The sequence below is a fragment of the Dipteris shenzhenensis genome, chromosome 8 (assembly GCF_047967505.1).
Source record: "Dipteris shenzhenensis isolate YYH24624 ecotype China chromosome 8, Dip_SZ_1.0, whole genome shotgun sequence".
NCBI lineage: Eukaryota > Viridiplantae > Streptophyta > Polypodiopsida > Gleicheniales > Dipteridaceae > Dipteris > Dipteris shenzhenensis.
In genome coordinates, this window is record NC_141603.1 from 37,790,849 (window position 1) to 37,814,605 (window position 23,757).

At 46.1% G+C, this 23,757-nt stretch overlaps 1 protein-coding gene across 1 annotated transcript in view; it reads right to left on the reverse strand.

Moving 5' to 3' along the window:
• Nucleotides 1-23,757, reverse strand: part of APG5 (autophagy protein Apg5 family) — a 120,734-nt gene that overhangs the window by 36,382 nt on the left and 60,595 nt on the right. Inside the window, exons 3-4 of the mRNA XM_087378154.1 lie at nt 16,763-16,887; nt 1,878-1,944 (exon numbers count right to left, since the gene is read on the reverse strand). Coding sequence (XP_087234280.1) covers nt 1,878-1,944; nt 16,763-16,887 — 192 coding nt within the window. The remainder of the gene's footprint in view (nt 1-1,877; nt 1,945-16,762; nt 16,888-23,757) is intronic.

Consider the following 23,757-nt stretch of genomic DNA (forward strand, 5'->3'; position numbering starts at 1 on the left):
CAGTGTGAGGCCCAAGGCAGTGGCTTCTGGCTGCTCCTGTCTGCTCCTTTTCTTGCTGAATGTTGGATGATGAAATGAGGCCCAGGGCCTCTCCTGTTACAGGGCTCAAGGCCCCCTTGAACCAACCGACCAGCCAGCCCTAATTGGGCCGACTGGCTGATCTGTAGCAGCCCTAACCAACCAACCAGTTGGTTGGCTGGTTGGCTGCCTATCCAGCCCTATTTAGGGCCCTTTGCTGGCCCTTTGTTTCATGCAGGGCCCATCCCCTTTGGACTGCCTACCCCGCCACCTGCCAGCCCTGCTTGCAGGCCATAGACCTGCCCAAACCTGCTGCAACAGTGTGACTCCATGCTGCTACTGTTCCGCCTCTGTTCATCCCTTGTCCGGACCCTGGCGCACCCTGCACACCTTCCGTACACTGCCCTGCAGCAGCCCGTACTGATCCGTACAGTGGCTGTCCCCTTTCTCTGGGCATACCTTGCCCTAGGTCTCCCTCCCCCATGCTCTCCTCATTTGGGGCCTTACAGATGGGGAGGTGACCATTCCAACAATGAGATCACAAGGCTTGCTCTCGAGGATAGCAAAGTGGTAGCCCCACCAAAATGTGCAGATGAAGTTGCACTCCCAAACAAGGAGGCAAAAATAGAACCAAAAGCACGTATGCTACCACACATGGAAGAACATGCTGCACCTAGGGTTGGCAATGCTAGACCTTGAGGATCAAGAAGCACAGGTTGTGATCCAATACTACCCTCTTTGCAATTTCCTTCAAACATATAAGGTTTGTTGTTGGAACTGAAGGGCAAGAGGTTATGCCTTGTCCCTTGACTCCCAATAAATGAGCCCGCACTCTGTCCGTGCCTCCACCTTTTGCTGCTTTACAAAAGTGACAATGCCACTTGTGTGTTCCTCCTTTCCCTTTGTCTTACTTGGCAAAGGGATCCACCTCAAGCCACTAAGGAGACTTATTGTCCCTCTCCATGCCACGTGAGTGCCCCACAACACAAAAACCTTCTCAACAAACGCTAAGTTCCCCCGTGCCCCCCCCCCCCAACCCCAAGCAATGTTTTGAGAGGGGAGGCTTATCGGGGAAGTTGGGAGAAGAAAGTCAGCAAGGGAAAGGGAAAATAAATTAGGAACACAAGCAAGGTGGCGTGAGAGGTGGGGGCTGCACAAGCAGCACAAGCTCGAAGGCTAATGGCGAGAGGGAAGGAAGAGATGGTGGAAATGAGGATGAGGACAGTAGAGGTTGCAAGATAGGCAAACAATAGACCTAATGTGGGTGGTTTGCAAGGTGGCACAAACCGAGACCAAAAGGGGTGGATTCTAAGTAAACGGCAAGGGGGAGAAAGAGATGGCACAAGGGAGGATGAGGACTGCAAGGCAGGCAGCAAAAAACCATAGGGAGGAGACTGACTACTATATCAAAGAAGAGGGCACCAAGGGCGAAAGAGGGAATAGTGAGGGCAGAGCTAGGGAGGGAGGCCAAGCAATGAGGAAGAGAGAAGGGAAGGAGACTGCAAGTGAGGTAGGGACTGCTCGAGGGGAGGCGAGAATTCCTCAATGCTTATGGACCATTCTAGCATTAATCATGCATCGTGTTTGTTCCTTCACAAAATTCTTATTGTTGGGTGACCTTGTATTAACACTACAAGTACCACCATCATTGGTATATTTCTTGCAAAGCCTAGTAGTTAGATATACACACCCTTTTTATCATCATATACATCGTACTAGTCAAACATGATTTGTCTTTTAGTATGGATGTATTCTACTATTACTTACCACCAAGTGAATTTTCAACCTTAAAATTTTGTTAAAGCATTAAAGAAGACATGTCAGAATTATAAGAGTGAAAAAAACAGGTGTCAGCATACCGTAAGATTCCAAGGCCTTTCTGATTCAAAGCATAGCAAGTCGAAAAGCACGCCAATAGGAATATGCCTACCAGCATTTCCCAATTGAACTTGTAAGAAATTAAAGCACCACACATGCTTTCATTACAAGTCCAATAAGCACCCAAAAAAAAAACTATTTTCAAATTTCCTCCACCATCCAAGACAAAAATATACCCATGGATTACTTTACAATTAACCTATTTGTGTTAAAAATTTTAGAAAATAAAATGAATGCTTTTTTTTCATTTTGGTTTTGAGTCTATCATACAAAGATAATGGATACTTTATCATTGCCAAAAAATTTCAAGCAAAGAGCAAAATAAAAAGGACAAAAAGAATTGATATTTCATGCCAACACTCTTCGAGCTCAATTCAAAATGAAGTGTCCTACTATTTGGACTATTATAATGGGACTAAAGAAAGTCCAAGCTTGTGAAGCTATCATGTGCCTAGCCTCCTTGCAATATCCCCTAAATCACCCGTCCCATTAAGTATATGATATATGTCATATACAAAATTATGACCCAAGATGAGACCTTCAACAATGTTTTGTTGTTGGAAGCAAAAGGAAGCAAGAGAATGGAAAAGTCATTCCTGCTTTCATTAACTATCTCAGTGTGGCTTCACATACTGCCAGGCTGCTTTTGTATCAATCTCAATGGGAGACAATACAATAGTCTGTTGCACTTACTGCTCCAAATGACTGCATCTGATGAAGGTGAGAACACATACCGAATTGTGGATCTTCATTCATTCATTGAGCCAACCTACTCTGCATCTGTACAACTGTTAGGTCAGCCACAATTAGGAAAGTGTATGCTTGGTTATGGTGAAGCGGGAAACCAGAGGGATCGACAGCACTTGCAATAGAATGGAGTGCAATGTGAAGGCCCAAAGGGGGGGCATAGAATTACTAAGGTCCATTATGGACACATGGCACTCAAGTAGGTTACAAGTGGCAAGTGTTGGGCTTGGGAGGATTCCAAAGGGAGCATGAAGGAAGTCAAGTTGAGACACGCTCATGAAGGAGGAACCCGAGGCAAGGTGGTTTATCGAGTAGAGCCCTCCTTTTTGTTGTCGTAGTGTCACAGTGGTATCAGAGCAGAGCGGGTGTAAGCTAGTAAGGGTCTTACAGAGAAGATTCGGCATTTTTTTTAAAAACGTATCACGGCGCATCTCAAAGTCTTGGCCACTGAATACGAACGGGGCTTTGGTCCTAGTCTCCGCTTGTGCTTCGTAGCTATCCTGGTCTACCTTTGCGAAATTTTTCCATCCATTTTTTAATTCAGCATCACCCTCACTCCCCAGGCAATGAAATATAGAGAGTGGGTAGAGTTCACGACCTTCCAGCCCAGTTCAATGTTACTCCTAACTAAGAGATCAAAAGATGCACCATCACGTCGTTCCAAGGTTTCAAAACCTTACAAAGAATAAAGACACAAAAAAGGCCCACTGATGAAGCTGTTCGAAGCACCGTTTCTACTCGTTGAAAGGATTTGTTCCCTCTGAAGCGTGTATTAAACCGGACAACGACTTCATCATTGCAAATTTGACGACCTCTATAACTGGCAATTGAACACCTTGGCGACAAGATCGGCTTTCACATAGCATCTTATCTTGACGTAAGCACAAAGAGGACAAATTCGATCATCACAGTCGTCACACGACCTTCACAGAGAAGCCACTGTAGTTGACACAATTCACCCTCCTCTTTCTCTTCCTTTCCTTTCCTTCTCCCCCCAGTCCTGATCTCCTCTCTCTCAAATGATCACTCTACCATCTCTGTATGCAGCCAATTTCCCTGCTTCTCTTGCTGCCATGACGTGTACCATACCTTCCCTCCAGTGTTCCTGCTGTAGGAGGGTGAGGTCATCGTCCAGGTAGATCCAGGTTCCTTTCAAGGTCACCCTTGTGCTCATGCCTATCCATGGCTGTTCGTAGCTTCATCAGAAGTGGCCTTGTGGGTGCATCGGGCTTACCCCAAGCTGTCTCACATGTCAGGTTCACACCCATTTTGGTGAACAATGCATTTGCATCTGCCATAGGGGTATCTCCTACTGTGAGGCCTCGGACTAAGACATTTAGGGCTTTATTGTTTCCCCTTTTATCCTCCTCTAGAGCATCTGAAATGAACTTTTTCTTGGGGACAGCAGTGCCTTTCTTGACCACGTCGCTCCATTCTAGAATTGCAGCCTCTCCTTTCTTGATTTTCTGGGTGATTCAGCGTGTTTACCCTTCATAGTGTCTGGCACGGATGCCAAGTTTTTTTTGAGTTTTTCATTCTCAGATTTTGGTTCATTTCTGATCCTGCATCCTTCTTCTGATGTCCCCTTTGCCCCTTTGATCTGCCTCATTTGTTCCTTGATGATATTCAGCTCCTCGTGTAGGGATGGTTGAAGCTCCCCTTCATCTCCGTGTGTGTTTGCTTTCAATTTTGCATTCTCATCTTGAAGACTAATCACCTGAGCTTCCAAACTCTCTATCTTCGATGTAAGAAAACTGTTTTTCACGTCCATTTCCCACATCATATCCATCTGCATTTTCCCGATTTCTTTTGCCCATTTTGCATGCATTTCTTCTTTCCACCCCACCATGGCATCATTCATCTGAACACGTATGTTTGAAAGCTCATCCTTCTTGTATTCTTCCAGTTTCTTTTATAGGCATTCAATTTCAGCATCCTGTAGCTTACATACCTCTTTGATAGTGGATAGGCATACTTTGACATTCCCATTTCTACTTTCTGCCCTGTGGTCCAGATTATGCTGTATTTTCTGTCCTTGTCCCCTCTAGTTTCCTGATCGGATGAGCTTTCCATAGCCTCTCCCCTTTCTCTGGTATTTTTTACTGATTTTTCTGCTTTTTCCTGCTCTTTGGGCTGCCCACCACCTAAGGGCTGCCCATAACAGTCTTTCTTGATTTGATTCTTGATTTCTTGCAGGTCAGGAGCTGGTTGGAGCAGAGGTATAGGGTTGGAGTCGAGACATGGGCCCTGTTTTGATGGCTGTAAGGGGGCCTGTGTACTCTGTTTTGGTGGCAGCCCCTTGACGTTGGCGAGCCTGGAGCGGCTTGAGCTATTAGGTATGGGGGGGGCCTAGTAGCCCGTGCGGTCTGCGCAGGCCCTTGTGGCCTGCATTGCTGTACCTAACAGAGGTCAGGGGTGGCACATGGTGGCAAAACAGGTGGCAGGTGTGGCACAGCAGCTCCAAGTGGCCCGGTGGCCTGGAATCAGTCGTGCAGCGACATGGAGCCCACGCGGGGGCTAGGAGACAGCCCACGGGGCTGGGAGAGATCCCGCATCAATCGAGGGTCTTGAGGGAGGCCGGCGCAGCAGCCAGCAGTCCGTCGAGGTACAGCCCGCCCAACTTGGAGAACCCACAGGGTTGGGAGAAGGTAGGCGGGGGGGGGGGGGGGGGAGAGACAGCCCGTAGGGCTGGGCGGGGGAGGGAGGGAGGCTGGGTGGAGAGGCTGAGTGGAGAGGCTAGGCTAGGGGAGCGGAGCGGCTACACTGAGCGGAGAGGCTAGGTGGAGCGGGGAGGCTTGGCTAGGCTGAGCGGAGAGGCTAGGGGAGCGGAGAGCAGAGAGAGAGAGAGAGAGAGAGAGAGAGAGAGAGAGAGAGAGAGAAATAAAGACAGATATATTAATGTATGCAGAAGGCCTCGTGGGCCTATGGGACAAAGTATAAAACATCAAAAGGACTTACATCATCTAGGAAAACCTAGAAAGAAAGAAAAGAAAGAAAGAAAGATATATTAACGTCCTCAGAAGACCTCGCGGGTCTATGGGACAGAGTGATACAACATCAAAAAAAGATTTCATACAAGCCTCTGTGGGCTGGGGCAAGGGGGTGAGCTAAAGCCCCTGCCAAGTACTAATCTAGTGTCTAAATAGATTAGAATAGAGACAAAAGCAGAATCTGAATCAAGAGTTAGGAGTGTCCAGATCAAGTCAGGTCAGGTCTCTCCGCTGGGCCATGAAGATGTTGCGTATATGTAATTGTCGGGCTGTCTCGCGTCTAGGTGGTGGCCGCGGTCGCCTCGATCTCAGCCCCAAATTGTTATAGCATAACTACATTCAAATACTATCTTAAAGGTGGCCTGAACAACATCAATTTAAGAATAAGAGTCTTTAAGTTTTGATTTGAAACCTCTAACTAGTGCTTTTCCATCCATGTAAACAGCCCATTTTCCTTCCTTTCAAGCATCCTTCACTTTAGTCAATTCAGTGGCCTTGAGTTTAAGTGAGCTCTTCCACTATCCATATCGTAGTGCCTTTGAACTTATTGGTTTGTTTGAGAATCTTGCTTCTTTTCATCTTGTCCTGGAAGCATACTTTGCCTTGTTTCCCTCCTGGACAACAGCAATTAGATCTTCAGCTTCCCACTCTATTTGTTGTTAAAATCTACACAACTAATTTTTATAGCATGGAAGATGCACAGTAATATTGAAGTAGGAAAATTTGTATTCATAGAAGAGCTTGAAGACACAAACGACTACATTGCGAGATGATCCACACACTCTGTACATTGAGCCATTTACTGAAATAGAATCCCATACACCGCCATGGACTAAACCTTGTCCATTAACTGCATGCGGTGTGATACTCTCCGAAAGCTGCTTTTAATCTCGGCCAATACTGCGCCACGCTGGAGTTTTGTAGGTTGCATGTATTTCATGCAAGATTGCCACATGGCTTGTGTTTTACCAAACCCCCTCACACCTAACTCCATCAAGGCTTGGTTCCAACACCGCCCTCAAGCTGAAGACGGGAAAAAGACCTGCTGCACTGAAACGTTCTCTGTCAACAAATTCTCAGAGGACCCAAACAAAAGAGTCATGAACCGAAGCTGACAAATAAGAACATATTAGCAAAAGCACACACATCTCTCACAAATAAAAGTGAGTATCAAAAGCCTTCTGCCCAAAACAAACCATGCAGTCGATCAAAACGTCCAGCCACACGACAGACTATGATCTGAACGATGACTCGTTGTATTCATGCAACTCTCAAACATCTCAAAATACTCTCATGACTCCACGAAACACCTAAACCTAATAGTGCGCCTCGACCCTATGGGGTGTTTTTGGCATACAAAATTCCATCACCTTTATTGACACTCCTACGTGCTACTACAGCAGCATGCATGTTGGCGCCATCAACAACGCACAATCTGGCCATCTCCTCTGCTACTGCATAAGCATTCTCCTTGCTAGTAGATGTGATCTCTCGGTTCTGCTTAGCCAGGGCCTCCTCCTTTCGAAAGCAATAGTGTTCTTTCTGTCCGTATTTGCCACAATAGCTGCATTTCAGCTCTCTCTTCTTTACCTGCTTGCTGTTCTCCATTAGGTAAGCGTTTTCTCCAAATTCATGCTCACATTTATGACGTCTCTCTTCGTCCAAAACAGTAGCTACAGAGGAACTTAAAGAATGCCTTCTGAATGTGGGAGCTGCTGCTCCTCCCCGGCTGCTCCATCTGCTGCTCCCTAGCTCTCCCCTACCTCTAGCCTCCGCCCTCAACCTTCCCCGCTGCTACCTTCCCCCTCCGTCAGCCTCTCTCTCTGCTGGTGATGAAAGAAAAGTGGTAGGGAACCTAGTAAAGAGCCTATGCAACTGAAGACAGGACGGGTGTGAAGCAACTATCTTTCATTCCATGGAAGTGTTTACCAGTTCAACATGCATGGTCATGCCTCAGACAACTAGGAGTATATTTTAAGAAAGCAAAAGCAGAGAAAAAAACCACCAGCAATCACCAGAATTCAATTAGCTCTGTAGATAAGGTCGGGACTATCTATGGGATCAGACTAGCAATATGGGCTCCAATAGAAATAGAGCAAATGCACAACGCCCAGAGCATGTACCCTGACCACAGTGACTCGAGATGATACCCTCAACAGGCCACAAACAAGCACAAAGACACAAGGAAGACTCTCAATCGAGATGGCACAAATGACACAATGAACAAGAAACAGTCAGAAGGGAACAATGCACATCTGTGGTACCACAAGCGATAGGAATGAGCCACAACTCCTGCAGATCATCCAAGATCTTCCAGACTTATGTCATACAGGTCTTCACCCTTCCTTGTCCACACGCATGGGCAGCTTCCCTATCAGCGTTGTCTTCACGTAAACAGCAACCTCTCCTCAGTGTATGAGCAGTCTCTTGTGCGGTCCTTTAGCTCTGCTCCTCAAAAATCACGTTCACCTCAAGAAAAAGCGATCAGTAGCTCTTCAAATTCCAACGACAAAATTCCAGCGAGGGGGGGTCAGCTTCATACGTGCGCCTCAAGCTAGCAAAAGCTCTCTCTCACAATCAACGCAGAAGGCAGCGTAGATCACCAGCGACGTACAATCAGCCCTCTCCTCTTTCTCTTCTCCAAATTTTCAAATTCGTCACCTTCTCTCCCGCTTTCTGGAAAGCCTCTCTCCCCTCTTCTACAATCTGCGCTCCTCCTCTATAACGCAGCAACAACTCCTTTTGGAAAATCCTTCATGCCACCCACGTAATGAGCCGAGTCCCCACGTATTGCAGCATTGGCTCCACGTAAAATCGTAGCTTCCTCATGCAAGCCACCTCTCTATGTAAATTTTCCACGTCATTGCCTCCTTTTACCACTCTTCTACCTTTCCTCAAAAAACATTGCACCAAGACCATTGCCACTAGCACACACCCATCCTTCAAAACAAGGTATTTTAAAAAACACAAAAAACTTTACAATTGACATTCAACCACCGACATGGGTACATTACTCTGGAGTGCATCCATATTGCGTTTTCATCACTTCCCATAGGAAGTTCCTACAAACATTTTATTTGATAGTCAAATATTTACATCATATCATCTTTTTTTGGGAAAAGATGTCTTTAGAGCCAAAAAAACCCATCACTAGCTAACTATGTGCACCTATGTGTCTCCCTACATTATTCATAGTGCTAGTATTTTATTGCTTCTTTTGTCTTACACCGGCCTGCTGCCCCTCCTCGCCGGGCTGGTCCTCCCTCTCTCGCTGTCCTTCCTCTCCCCGCCGGCCTGCTTCCCCTCGCCCAGCCTACTCCTACCTGCCCCGCTGGCCTTCTCCTTCCCGCCAGCCAGCTCCTTTCTCCCCCACAGGCCTTCTCCTCCCCTGCGGCACCTCCTCACCCCCCGCAGGTGCAGGTCTCCTCCTCCCCCACGCCACTTCTGCCTCCCCGAGGTCCTTCTCTCCACCCCCCTCAGGCTGTCTCCTCCTCCTCTCCCTCCTTGCCTAGCTCCTCCTACTCCCCCTCCTTGCCTAGCCCCTCATCCTCTCTACTCCTACCTCCTTGCCTAGCCCCTCCTCCTCTCTACTCCTGCCCCATCCTAGCCTCTCTACTCATCCTCTCTATACTCCTACCCTCTATCCTAGCCTCTCCCCCCTTCCACCTCTCTTTTCCTACCCCTAGTCCTCTCCTCTCTCCCCCTCCCTTAGCATTCTTCATCCCCTTCTCTCCCCTCAGCCTTCACCCTCTCCTCGGACACAGCATTTTTAGTTGGACGGAGCTCAACAGTGTTCGAGTCGGCCTTCCCACCTCGATTGACGATGGCTCAACCTTCAACCAATCCTCGCCCGCTTCCACTGGCTGCGAACAAATTGCACTCTGCCTGCAAAAGCCCCAAATTTTACTGCCATATTGCAGTGTAATTGCAAAAAGCCCCAAAATTCTCCAAAACTTGCAGATCTACTGCAATGTCTGCTACAGCTTTAAATGTGCTCCCAAAAGCGAAGCCAAACAATGGCTGATGCACAACTTAGCCTGCAAAGAAACTCTGCCTGCAAATGACTAACACCGAACACCTTCAGCTTGCAAAAAATCCTACAAGTACAGAAGTATATAGAATCGTACCGACGTTCTATACGGACAAAACTGACGCAAAGGTACGAAACTATACGGACGAATTCTGACGCGCGGTACGGAAATGTACATACGGTCGTACGGAACTGCACTGGCAAATCTAACACGCAATACGAAAACCCGTACGACTGTACGGACGAGCTGACGCGTAGGTGTACGAACGGAAGCAGGCGTTGTACGGGCTGTACGGGCAACAGGTCGCATCGGAGCTGTACGGACGTCCGGGAGCTGAAGCTTAGTGATGGAGCAGGAAGCTGGAAGCAAGAGTCTGGGAGTAGGGAGCAGGGAAGGAAGTGCTCTGATACCAAATGTGAGAAAATGCGAGAGAGCGAGAGTGAGCAAGATGGAGAGTGAGCTGAACGTAGTTCACTCCCGAATGTCAACTAAACTGAAGTGAATGAAGTGTGTGTACAAGAAAGAGATAAGGGGTTTTGTCTAAGTGACAAAACCCTATCTAATCACTAACCGTTAGAGATTAGACCGTGGGTAGGGGGAAAAACCTCCAAGAGGGAAAAGTGCCCCTAACTCACTTATTACATTACATTGGCCACTGCCTAGAATATATTAATAATTCTAACATCCAAGGCCAACCTCGGTAGTCTCCATCCCAAACTCTATGAATGAATGTCACTGTCTAGAAGATGGCATCCACCTGTAGTGGTGTCATGGCGAAATCTGCATGTACTATCTCACGTGCTTACTCCAAATCATCCTAGACCCCATAGTCACTTGTAGCCGCTTAAATTTCCTCCACTCTGCTATCAGTAGATCACATCCCCAGAAGGGTGTTGCATACATGGCAATCGGTCGCACTAGCATATCGAAAGCCAGCACTTTGTCGGTGGATCCTGAAAGTGTGCCTCGAAGCACTATCTCTCCAGCAGGGCCAAAGCACTCCGTCCCCGTGTGAGTCGTGCCGGGGCTGCATGGGTCATAGTGAAAAGGAGTCGTGTGAAGACTGCTCCCAAATATGTGTACCATAACCTTGGTCTACCCAAGGTTGACTGTCACGTCTCTCTCTCTACAGACACCTCTAGGGCCTCCAGATGTCTCTACAGCCCCTCCGCTGAAGATGTATTAAGGACTATGTCATCAATATATGTATCATGAGATCGGCTAGTAATGATCCCTCACCTCCTAGGCGGTCTATGAAGGAAGTGATCTCATCGATGTAAAGCCCGAAAAGGGTCGGTGAGAGGGGGCAACCTTGCTTCACTCCGATCATACTCTCGATCCAATCCGATAGACCACCTAGGGCACAAACTCTGCCTCTAACTAACTCATATAGGCTCATCACCCCCAGATTAGTGTCTCTAGAAACTGCATCTCCTGTGGTCTCCTAATCATGCGGGATTGTGGAAAGTGTCAAAGGCCTTCCAAAAGTCTACAAAGCATGTATAGACTTTTTGGTGTCTAGACCTCACCTCCTCAATGATAGCCCTCAGAGTGAAGATGTAATCTAGGATAGAATGCTGCCTCTGGAATCCTACCTGTCCTAGTGTCTATTGCCCTCGAGCCTCTGTATGACTGCTGATCCCTCTCTAATACTAATCCATAAATCTTGGCTAGAGTGTGGCCAATCATGAAGGTACCATAGTTCAAAGTATCCATAGGGTCCCGGCTTTGTGTATCAGCACAATAGTGGAGGTGCTCCAAGCAAGTGGGAAGCCGTGAGACATAGCTTGGTTGAACATATGTGCTAGGACTGGAGCTAAGACCTCTTGCCCATATGCAAAGTGCTCAGCCCGTAGAACCCCTCACGATCAAGTGCTTTCTGATTGTGTAATCGACAAAGTGCAGCCCGTACATTCTCTGTGGTGAACAAGCGACAGGTGGTGGGCCTAGGCATAGAGGACATGTCCAACGGTGTCTGCATCTGTGCCATAGAGGGAACATGCATATGTGCGCCACACATCCGCGTCACTGATGGGAATAGGTGGCTTCCAATCTGATAGAAACCCCCAACCAATGGTCGGGTCTCCTCCTCGAAAAGATCTAACAATCTCATCCATCTTGTGTGTGAGAAAGGCCTGCCTCTTACGGTGTGTCAGTCATCAAAAGATTACCTGCACCTCAGATGACGTCAGATGATCCAAGGCCCGCTCCCTTGTGAGTTGGGCTCTTGCCTCTCTGCACTTGTCATCGAACCAAGGGTTTTGAGGCATCTTCCCAACTCGGACCCACATGGATCGGGTCATGGAAAAGGATCTGGTGGCAGCGTCATGTACCATTGAGACAAGGGTGTCAAAGACACAAGCGAGGTCTATATCATCCCCAAGTAGGTCCAGAAGCTCCTTGGCTAGGTGACTCACGTACACTGGGTTGAGGGCACAATCAAAGTGGATCCTGATACGTGTAGGCATGGGGTGGCATAGTGGCAGAGATATGGAAGGCCATGTATGAGTGGTCAGCTCCAAGTTTGGGGGAGAGGGGGGGTATGACGAAGTCATGTATCTGTGAGACAAAGTCTAGTCGGCCTAGTGGGTAGTCCACTGTACTAGACCCACGCCATGCAGGAAGCAAGTGAGTCTTCCAGATAATGGCCATCTCTGAAGACCATTATACATGATTAAGTCGTGGACTGCCCCTAGCTCAAGTAGATGTCGTCCATATCCTGTCACCTGTGGGGCATCTGCAGAGTGTCTCAGTATCCCGAGCTCAACTGCATCTAGCTCCAAGACTATATGGGAATCTCTATCATTTGTGAAGTCAAGCAAGCCCACATGTCTATTTCCTATCCGTGCATTGAAATCCCCCAATAGGAGGGTGTCTTCTTGTCTGGAGAACCCCGTGATGTCATCATGGATCGTCTCATACGGGCTGTGTCCATCTGTATTGACATCTTGTACATAGGATGATGCGTCTGGAGGGAAATAGCACACCGCAATAAAGATAGCTCGGGCATCTCGCAGCTGAAATTATATCCACATGTGTCATGCATGCTCCTCTCTTCGTACCACAGATATGAGTGGTCTCAGGTGTGATTTAAAAAGGACAGCTACCCCCGGAGCCTTGTACTCCGCTCTCTCTCCTCAACTCCCTCCTATTAGCTGACTCCCATGTGTATCATGTTACTGTGGGCAGCCCTCTCTCTGGGCTCTCGTGTGTCTCAGTGTAAAAGATCATATCTCTATCATTATATGTCTCCAAGAAACCTCCTGGGTCAGACCATAATGTGCCATCACAATTTCACACTGCTATTTTCAATCCAGTGTGTACACTCATCCCATGGGCTCAGCACCGTCATAATTCTCCCTCTTCCTTCTCTTCCTTATCCTCCTCGTCTCCTCTCTCTTAGATGATCACCTTACCATCCCTATACGCAGCCCATTTCTTGCTTCTGTTGCTGCCATTACTCGTACCATACCTTCCGTTTGGTGCTCCTGTTGTAGGAGTGTGAGGTCGTCATCCAGGTAAATTCTGGTTCCTTTCAAAGTCGCTCTCATGCTCATGAGGCCTTCATGTCCATGTCTTTCCGGAACTTCAGCACTAGTGGCTTTGTAAGTGCCTCAGGTTTGCCCACCCTCCAGCATGTCTCGCAAGTGAGATTGACCCCCATTTTGGTGAACAATATCTTGGCATCTGCCATTGGAGTGTCTCCCATTGGTAAGCCCCTCACCAAGACATTTAGCGCCTTGCTGGTCCTTCTCTTTTCCTCCTCAAGTGATTCGGAGAAAAATTCTTTCTTTGGGGCTACGGTACTCTTTTTGACCACGTCTTTCCATTCCAACATCTTAGTTTCCCCTTTGCTGATTTGTCGTTTAGGCTCAGCATGTGTGCCTTGCATTGTCTCCTACATGGCTGCAGTCTCCTTCCCGAGAGTGGCATTCTCTGTTTTCATCTCTTCCATTGCTTTGCAATTTCCTCCCGGGATCGCTTTAAGTCCTTCATTTGTTGCACTCCAATTTCCAGAGCATGTACCTTGTCCTGGAGCTTGTTTTTTCCAGATATCCATTCAACTTTTTCTTTCTCCCATTCCTCTTTTTGCCCTTTTCTTTTCTCCACTCCTCTTGCATTTTCCCTCCGTGTTTTTTAACCTCAAATAGTGTTTTGTCTACATGTGCCTTCTCCGCGAGGAGGGCCACATTTGTACATTCCAAATTGTCAAGTTTTCTATCAATGCAAGGCATATCTTTTGGAGTCTAGTGAGGACACTAGATGTACTGTTTGGAATTGTCCCCTGCTGTGTAAGCTGTCATGGCATTATCAAGTGCTTGTTTCCCCCAAATGTCCTCTACACATGCTCCTGTAGGCATTGTGCAAAGTCACTATTTGCCCCTGTTTGTCTGCAAAAGTGTAAAAGTGGAAAAATAAAAGAGATTCCTCACATATTTACTGCCCTAGGTGATCTTCATGTATACGGGTGGCTCTTCCCTGTCCTTCCTTGTCTTTTCAAAATTGCATTGTGTGAATTTGCTACTGAAGTCACTCCGTTTGCACTTTCTTGACCTTTGCCTCTAGAGTACTATGTGCTAAGCTAAAACAAGAGCAAAAAAAATCTAGTACTCAAATTCAAGAACGGAATACATAGCCCGGTGCCAAGGTGGCTCTATGAGCTGCGAAGATATCTTGTATCTGTGTCTGTCAGGTTGGGCCTGTCAGCAGTAGGGGACACGGTCTCCGTGATCTCTGTATCCAACTGGCCATGTAAATAGTGACCCCTCTGGTCGGACTATCTCCCCCAAGTATATCTGCGATGGGCTGCACCTCTATCGTGTGTGCCCTAGTCTGTCTCTGCTGTCGTCGGTTGGTTTAGAAAAGATGTTATCAAATGCATTCTTAAACTTTTAGCAACAGAAATACAAAACACAACTCATTCTGTAGCAAGAGATAGACTATCCTCACTCTCTCTCCTACTCAATACTAACTACAACAGCAAGATGATGCACTCAATACACAAAGTGAGTTGTGGATGTGAGTGAGAATCAGAGGGAGAGAATATAGTGGACCTCCGAAGAGGAAATAGATACAACTGAATAATGAATGCCCAAAGGGCTGAATACAACTGTATGAAGGGGCTGAAACCCTCATTGCAAAACTGGAAGACTAGACTACCTAGAGGAGGTGAACCCTCACTAGATCCCTGAAGAGGCTGAGGCTACCCTGCTGGTCTGTTGCGGGGAGGTCTAACTCTACTGCTCTGAAGGCTTGAAGGCCTAAGGAGTGGATGAAGAATGAGGGCCAAAGGCAGCCCTTTTATAGGCTGATAGGTCAGCCTGGCTGACTTGTTCAACGCCGACCGTTGACCTTGGTCGGCAGGTCAACACCGACCATTGACCAGGGTGGTCCAAAAAGTCAACGCGTTGACTTTTGACCAAAAATTCAAGCCTACATTTTTCGACTTGGGATGACGTGGCGTTGATTGCCCATTGACTATGTGCTGATTGCTGATTGTGCAGGGCTGCCTGAATGGCTATACGAACGCCTACATGGCCGTTGACTTGGCTGCCTACGCTGGAGCCTGGCACTAGCTAGCATGGCCACAGGCGTGTGGATGCCCGTGACATATTCTAACCTATTTGAAGGTCCCACTAGCTCTCCAAGTTGTCAGCCCTAGGATTCTCCTCCATCTTTGTATCGCATTCTAAGATTCACCATCTCAGCCATGCGACGACTTATATTTTTCAAAAAATCTTTCCAAAGATGTGCCTGAAGACATCCATAGCATAGTCATTCCTTTGCTTTCTCCTTTTGCTCAAGAGAGAGTCAAGGAGGACTTTGACCAAGCCTATGCTGCCAGAAAATCTTTCCAAAGATGTGCCTGAAGACATCCATAACATAGTCATTCCTTTGCTTTCTCCTTCTGCTCAAGAGAGAGTCAAGGAGGACTTTGACCAAGCCTATGCTGCCATAGGGGACACTATTCGAGAGTCAAGGAGGACTTTGACCAAGCCTATGCTGCCATAGGGGACACTATTCTTTTCGCCCCTATGGTGGTACTTGGTTGTGATAGTCTGCCAGTTACTTTAGCCTGCTTGGCTTGACTATTGGCTTGTAGCATTGTTTCATTTCACACGAATTTCTTATAGAGAGTTTGTTTTTTGGGAGCTCGCATTGAGTTCCAGGGCGTATTGTCCCTTGCATCCTCATAATTTAATGCAATCGCTATTGCATCATCTAAGGTTTTTGTCTACTTACCCCTAGTAATCCCTTCCTCCATGCACTAAATTAATTAAACCCTTTTGTTTTCTTTTCTAAATCATTAACCTTTCTTTGCCCCTAGGCAGTTGCCTATAGGAGCATGGCTAATGATTTAACCATGGGAGTCTCAAAGCCTCTTAGCTATCTTGGACCCCAATCATCAAAGGCCTCGACCAATCCTCATAACATATTAACACAATCAAGTATTTACATTTATACACATTACCATTACTTTCTCTAAGGATATTCTGTCACCGATCCATCTGAGTTCATGCCACATTCTAACTGGATCGTACCAAACAAGGAGCCAGCTCGGTCTTCCAAGCCTGTGCCCTCCTTGATCTGTGGCAACAACCTATTTTTCCTTTACACCATGCAGTATTTTCCATAATACAATTCTATCTTTAATAGCACCAACTGCATGCAGAGTGCACTTCAGAGTTATATTTCTGCTCTGCAGCATCGATCGTAAGATCAATTCAGCCAGCGACTAATCGGGGCCTTCCTGTATGCAGATCACCACCCACTCTACAGACGGTGCAGCATGAGGCTCAAGGTGGTGCCTTACCTCAGCAGAGTTTGCTGCAGCTATTGGTACAATTTGGAGCTCATGTCATACTGATTTCTACATCTATTTATGAGATCTTTTGGGCTGTATTCCTAAGTGTTCTCTCTCCCAAATCTGCAAGCGTTTCCTATCTTTTTGTGTGTGCACATGACTTGAAGGGAGATACAGACGACTGTGGGTGTTATACCATGGCATATCTTGTGCACTAGATCCCATTGTTCTTCTTTTCTTTAATCATACACAATTGGGCAAGTGATGGAAAAAGATGGGGAAAGCACCCTTACCATTTCAAAGGTAGACCTTGATAATCAAACCATCCTGTATCCTGTCCAATTGGCAATACACTTTGAAACTGCGGTTTGATTATGGGTACAAGCAGTGGCAGGTATCCATTACGTGGAGCGAGTATCTACATTAAACATTTGAAAAGTTAACTCTAAGATAATGGAAACTCTAATAGCAACAAGGCTAGAAAAAAATTCAGCCCACAATCACAAAACACATTTCTTAAACACTGCCCTTCCAAATTTGACTAGATAAAAACCCCTAGCCCATCTGAGCATTGCAAGTGCTCAGAGTATCAAATCTTGCTTGCAGGTACATTATAATGTCGAATATTTTTACGCATCGTTCTTGAAAAAATGCCCTTTAAACATGTGATTTGTTGCCTCACAACCAGCAAGCCCCAGCCTGAGGGTGATAACAAGAACAAAGAAGGATAATAAACATGAAGGTGTGAAGCATAAAATGGATGCTCATCCACTACAATTAGCCTTCGAGAAACATTGAAACATTCCCCATATCATAGCAGAGCTGAATGGAAAGATGATTGATATATGAATGATGTAACACTGGCCAGATCCTGAACAATGCACAGACTGACTATATATAAGATGTTGTCCCTCTATCATATTTACCCTTGCAAAACGGTGACAGTTAAAACAGATGAGTTGGAGTAACAACTCAATAAATTTCTCCCAAACTGAGTTCTCAAGTAAACCATACTATAAATGTTGTAATGGGTCCTCAAACATTAGAAGTTTGCAATTTTGCTCTCAAGCCTCACAACAAAAAGAGGTTCAGCACATCCTGCTACAAGCTATGAAAATTCATACGATTTTTACATGCCGTGAAACAAAGATTTGATGTTGTCAAGAAGCAAGTAGTGTAGAAAAACACTAGAATATTATTCAAGGACACAACAGCACAAGCATATAGATTGTAGAAACAAACGTATTTGAAATCCCACACATTCAATGCCCTCTATCAGTCTTATGACATCTCCACCCCTCTGCCCCTATCTTTGAAATCCCACACGTTCAATGCCCTCTATCAGTCTTCTGTCATCTCCACCCCTCTGCCCCTATCCCCTATCCAACTCACTAATCCCCCCTTCATACCCTACACCCGAGGCATGGGAGCACCATATCGTGGAGGTTCATCACATATGTGCACAAGAGATGGAGCAGGATAGATTTACCCATAGCATCAGCCAGGACGTGTTCCAGTCCCGTAACGAGCTTGCTGTCGTACTAGCGACAACCACGAGCAATAGAAGAAGAAGCATAGATAGCCACCGTGTAGTCGGCCATCGAGGAGACCTCCAGATGGGTGGACATCATGAAAAGGAGCTAGCGAAAAGCACCGTTTCCGCCACCATTCTTGAGCAATGACAGAAAGCCAATAAGACTCTCAACCATAGTTACGCTGAAACGCCGAAACGGCGCAATTTAGGCCGGAAACGGCGTTTCCCCCGTGCCCGACCCCCCGAAACGTGAAACGCGGCCCGAAATGGCATCTGAAACGGCGTTTCAAAGCCGAAACGTGCCGTTTCCGGTGCCGTTTCGGGAGTGACCTAAAAATAGGGACAGAACCAAAAAAAAAAAAACGCCGCGTGCTTGCTTCTCTTCGTCGCGTTTTTCTGCTCGCTTGCCTGCTGCTCTCCCCCACGATTTCTTGGCCCGCCTGGTTCTCTCCCAGCCCTATGAGTGGTTGCTCTTTTGGACACCCGGCTTTGGTGAGCACATTTCCTTTCTCTATGCTTCTCTTGCCACAAACATCTTGCTGTTTTTTGGCTGCAACCATTGATTCTTGGCTTTTCCCTTTGAAATTTGATCTATTGCAGCTTGTACAAGTGCTCTTTTTGCTCATGGATATGGCTTCACAAAGCGTTGTCCCTCAGCAAGAGAAGGAGTTCACCCAATCGGATTATTGGTGGAGCCAAGTTGATTTGGTAGGCAAGTATGACTCCAAGAAAGGAGGAGCTCGCAAGTTTAGATGCAGATGGTGTGGATTGGAGCGAGGAGGGAACCCTGATAGGGTCAAATGTCATCTTCTTGGCATTAAGGATGGGGGGATTGGGCTGTGCTCCGTAATCTCACCACAAGAGAAAGAAAGGCTGCAAAGAGAGCAGCACGTGTTCAGCAGGCCACTGCATTTCGGAGTCCTCTTCCCTCTGCTACTAAGGCTTCTTCTTCTGCGAGTGCACATGGAGCTCCTGCTGATATTCCTGCTACATCTTGGTCTACTTCACATAGACAGGGCAATCTTTACACATCATGGCATCCGCAAAGGAAGGCACAAGTAGATGCAACTGTGGCCCGATTTTTTTACTCCAATGGGATTAGCTTCAATGTTGCTAGATCACCCTCTTCAAAGAGATGGTGTCAGAAATCAAAACATTTGGATCCACATATACCCCTCCCACATTTGATGCTTTGAGGGGGCAAGCTTCTAGAGGATGAGGTGGTGGCAGTTAGGCAAGCTATTGAACCTGTGAAAGAGAAATGGGTAAAGTATGGGGTAAGTTTGGTTGCAGATGGATGGAGTGATGTGCGAAGTCACTCACTAGAGGGTATCCTTGCATATTTTAGGGGATCTGCACTCTACATACACTACATAGAGTGTGGAGTGCAACAAAAAACAGCACCTATATTGATGCAAATGTGGGCAGATGCAGTGGAATATGTTTTGCAACTTGTTTCAGATGGGGAAAATACCAATAAGGTAGCACGTGCATTATTGGAGCAAAAGTATCCTCATATCCAGTGGAGTGCTTGTGTAGCACATTGCTTGAATAATTTATTGAAAGACATTGGCAAATTGGATTGGGTCAAGAATGTTATTGACAATGGAAAAGAGGTGGTTAACTTCATCACACGACATAATTTTTCTCTTGCTTTGTACCGTAAATTTGCCAACAAGGAGCTTTTGAAGTATGCAGAGACAAGATTTGCATACAACTTTTTGATGCTTCGCAGGCTCCTTGAAATGAGACCTGCACTGAAACAAGTTGTGGCAAGCCCAGAGTGGGATGCATGGCCTACTTCTAGGCAGGCTCTTGGAATTTATTGTTATGACTTGTGCATAGGCAGTGATGAATTTTGGGCTGATGCATCTCACATTGTTGATCTATGTGTGCCTATTGTGAAGCTGCTTAACCGAGTTGATGGAGACATGCCTTTTCTTGGTAAGGTGTATGAGGGGATGGATCGGATGATTGAAAATATCAGAGAAATAGAAAAGGATCCCCAAAGGTTGAGAGAATTGGAAGAGTTGGCTGTGAGCAGATGGAATCAATATTACTCTCCCATGCATGCCGGAGTTTCAACACAAGGCAATTGCACAACAGAGTGATGCAGAGGTTGTTCGTGGTGGGAACCTCACTCTTCAGAAGATGGTGCCAACTCCTGATGGACGGCGGAGGATAAAAGACCAGCTTGCCAATTATCGCAATAAGGAAGGCATGTATGGATGGCCACATGCACAGCATGATAGGTAATATTAACTCATTTTAATTTTCAGATTTTAGGAACTTGTAATTTGTTATTTAACACAAAATTAGAAATCTGAAATTTATGAGTTTTGGAATTTCAGAATTCGAGTTGGGGCTGTTACATGGTGGGAGGATTATGGAGCTGATTCCCCCAAGTTGCAAAAGCTTGCCATCCGCATTCTAAGCCAAGCTTGCACCTCCTCTTCTTGTGAGCGTTTGTGGAGTAGCTTTGCCCATATCCACACAAAGAAGAGAAATCGTCTGCGAACGCAACGGGCCAATGATCTTGTCTTTGTTAATGCAAACTTGCGTTTGCTTAACAAGATGAGACACGAGTATACGCATGACAAATATATTGGATTTCATAGCCCAGATGATGCCCACTCACCTGATGATGATGATTTGTTAGTAGAGGAGAATGATGATGAGGAGGAGGAGGAGGCAGAGGTTGAGTCTCAGAATGAGGATGAGCTTATTATTTGATCATATCATCCTCGATGTAGCCTTTTTTGGGTTTCAGCTTTCTTTTTATTACTATGACATTTGGGCTTTGAAAGCTGAATTACCATTTATGAATCATGATTGGTTTCTTAAATATCATGAATCATGAATCATTTTTCCATTTTGTAACTTGTTATAGGATTTATAAATTACCCCACCTTGCGTAATTGAAATTTGCATTGTGTGATTGGTTGAACAATGAAACTTGAATCTTCAAAGTTACAATCAATATTAATGGTACTTGTGCACTTTTTTGAAGGTAGAGCACTCTAAATGTGTGTATGCATTACTCTAAACCCCCTTTTGTAAACCCCCTTGATGACGTGGCATTTCCCCGTTTCACCCCCTCTCAAAAATTCTGAAACGTTTCCGTTTTCGTTTCCCTTTCCCGTTTCAGTTTTCCCGTTTCCCGTAACTATGCTCTCAACATTAGAGTCAAGGGGATCCCTCGTACCTCCACCACTGCCATCGATGATGTGACCGGCTTCATGGCTTCCACCCTGTGAGTCCCAGAGCATGGGATTGAGGATGCATGGCACATAGGACGGGAGCCCACTTAGGAATAGCCTCTTATCATCCAATTCAGGGGCACTCATGCTCTCCTTGCATGTACTACATAGGCAGACAATTCTATGAGACTACCAAAATCTTCATAACCAAAATTCAGCACTCTCTTAGTCCCAAATTTTGTCATAATGGACTGTTCAATCATATGGCTAAGCTGAGAAACTAGCTTATCAACGGGAGACTCCTCTCTCCCTCTTGCACTTGGATTATAATCCATGTGTACGGGATTTTGAGTTAAAGGCGTAGACTCAGCGCCTTGCTCTTGGATGGACTCGTTTCTCCCTTCATTTCTGAAGGAAAACTCCCTATCAAGAGATTCTTGAAGGAGAGATGAAGGTAATTCTATACGTGGGTTATCACACTCAATATGTGTGTAACTCTCATCTACATTATCCTCTTCAGGAGGAGGTGATGGTGTTCTCTCCCTATCTCCTAGCATAGACTCAGCACCTTGCTCTTGGATGGACTCGTTTCTCCCTTCATTTCTGAAGGAAAACTCCCTATCAAGAGATTCTTGAAGGAGAGATGAAGGTAATTCTATACGTGGGTTATCATACTCAATATGTGTGTAACTCCCATCTACATTATCCTCTTCAGGAGGAGGTGATGGTGTTCTCTCCCTATCTCCTTTTGGTACTGGAGAAAAAAGGACGAGTTCATTATTAAATATACCTTCTCCTTCCATTCTTTCCTTTTAGTAATACAAGAGAGAAAATGACTTGCTGTAATTTCAGAAAAGGGGTTTATTTTACAGCAAAAGTCAAGTGTTGTAGAGTTGGTGGTACTTATATGACTCCCGCTTCACTTGTGCAAAAAACCACTTCAAATGACCTCTTCTTCTTCTCTTTTAGGCTTTTCTTCTTGTATTTCTGCTGTAAACTGGTGTGCTCCATTTGGGCTACTTATTTTGAGTGGATTGGAGCTCTAGATACCGTTATAAGGGGTACTTGATGGGTGGATCGCCCCCTTAAAATCTTATTCCAATCAGACTTTCCGTTGGGGAGAACAGGGGGGTCTCTTTTCCTCACGGTTTAAGGGTTTTAAGGGTCTATTCGCAGGGGGAGGAGTCACCCTGTTCCCCATCCAAAGACCCAAAACATCAGAGAAAGTCCTTACCTCGAGGCTTCCAAATTTGAGGAATCGTGACTCCAAACTTCGTGCAAACCTTTGCTGCAACCCTATTTCACATAGGGGTCGGCCAATGGGTTGGCTCGCGCACAAATCTGCAGGCCTACATGTGCTTATACGTCCACATTGTGTCGCGTATGGGTCTGCAGACCTCCTATGTCCCGCGCCCTTTCTTTCGCCTACAACTCCCCACGCGTGGCCTTCTTGCTACGCTCTTTGCCTACGCCTTCCGTGCAGTCTTTCCCTATGCGTCGCCTCCTTCTGCGGCTCTCTTCGACGCAGCCTTCTCGTGCGCTCGTGCCTGCTGTCCGTACCTCCGTCCTGTACACTCTTCTTTTGTCCCGGTCGTGGATTGTTGTAGCTCTGATACCAAATGTGAAGAACCAGCCTTCTCAAGAATGCAAATGTATGCAATGCATGCAAAATTTGAATGCCAATTGGCTCTCCAATGGGGAAGAGCGCCCTCGTGAGGGTACTTGTTTCTATTTCGACCTAGATGCAAGGTGGGAGAGAGATGGCAGATGAATGCAAGGTGAATGAAGAATGCTACGTGAGATTCACAATGAAAGGATGATACCCTTTCATTAATGTCCCTTGAGATCACTCAAGTTCCATCTTCCCATTTACACCTACCCTTAGCCTATGACCCATGCATGTACCATTCAATGCACCCTTCCCTTCCTATTGCCCCTAGGACCTACACACGTGTGTGCACATTTTTATTAATAGAATAAGTGTCACATGTCCAAATTCAATGCCGTCTGAAGAAGTGGCTCCAGCTCAACTAGTCCTATCTGCTGAGATGATCCACCGCCATAACAAATCGGTCGGTGTCCATCGTAAATACATATACATCTTACACCATTGGCATATAATATATAATAATGTTTTAATGTCTATTAATCACGGATTAGTGATTTCTCTTGTCATGACATAAACAAAGTTCTAAAGAACGAGAATGTGCAATTGTTAATGACTGTTGACCAAGACATCATTGAGAATGCTTTCAACAATGGTCAAGGAGGCATGCAAAATCTCGTTGAAACCATGCCAAGAGCGTGGAGTGAGTACCTTGTTAACAAATACTATGTCTAGTAACAACTCCACTTCTGGCGAAAGTTCCTCGAGCAATGAGCCCCCTCTCCTCTCACAAACACCGCACTCTTATGCACGCACCCTATACGACATCCCCAACCAGCCACCGCCTGAACTCTCACCATTACCCCACCCCGCCTCTTGCACACTATTCACCATCAATAACGTCAAACACGCAGCTCTTGCTACATAATGGTAGAGCCAAAGATCATG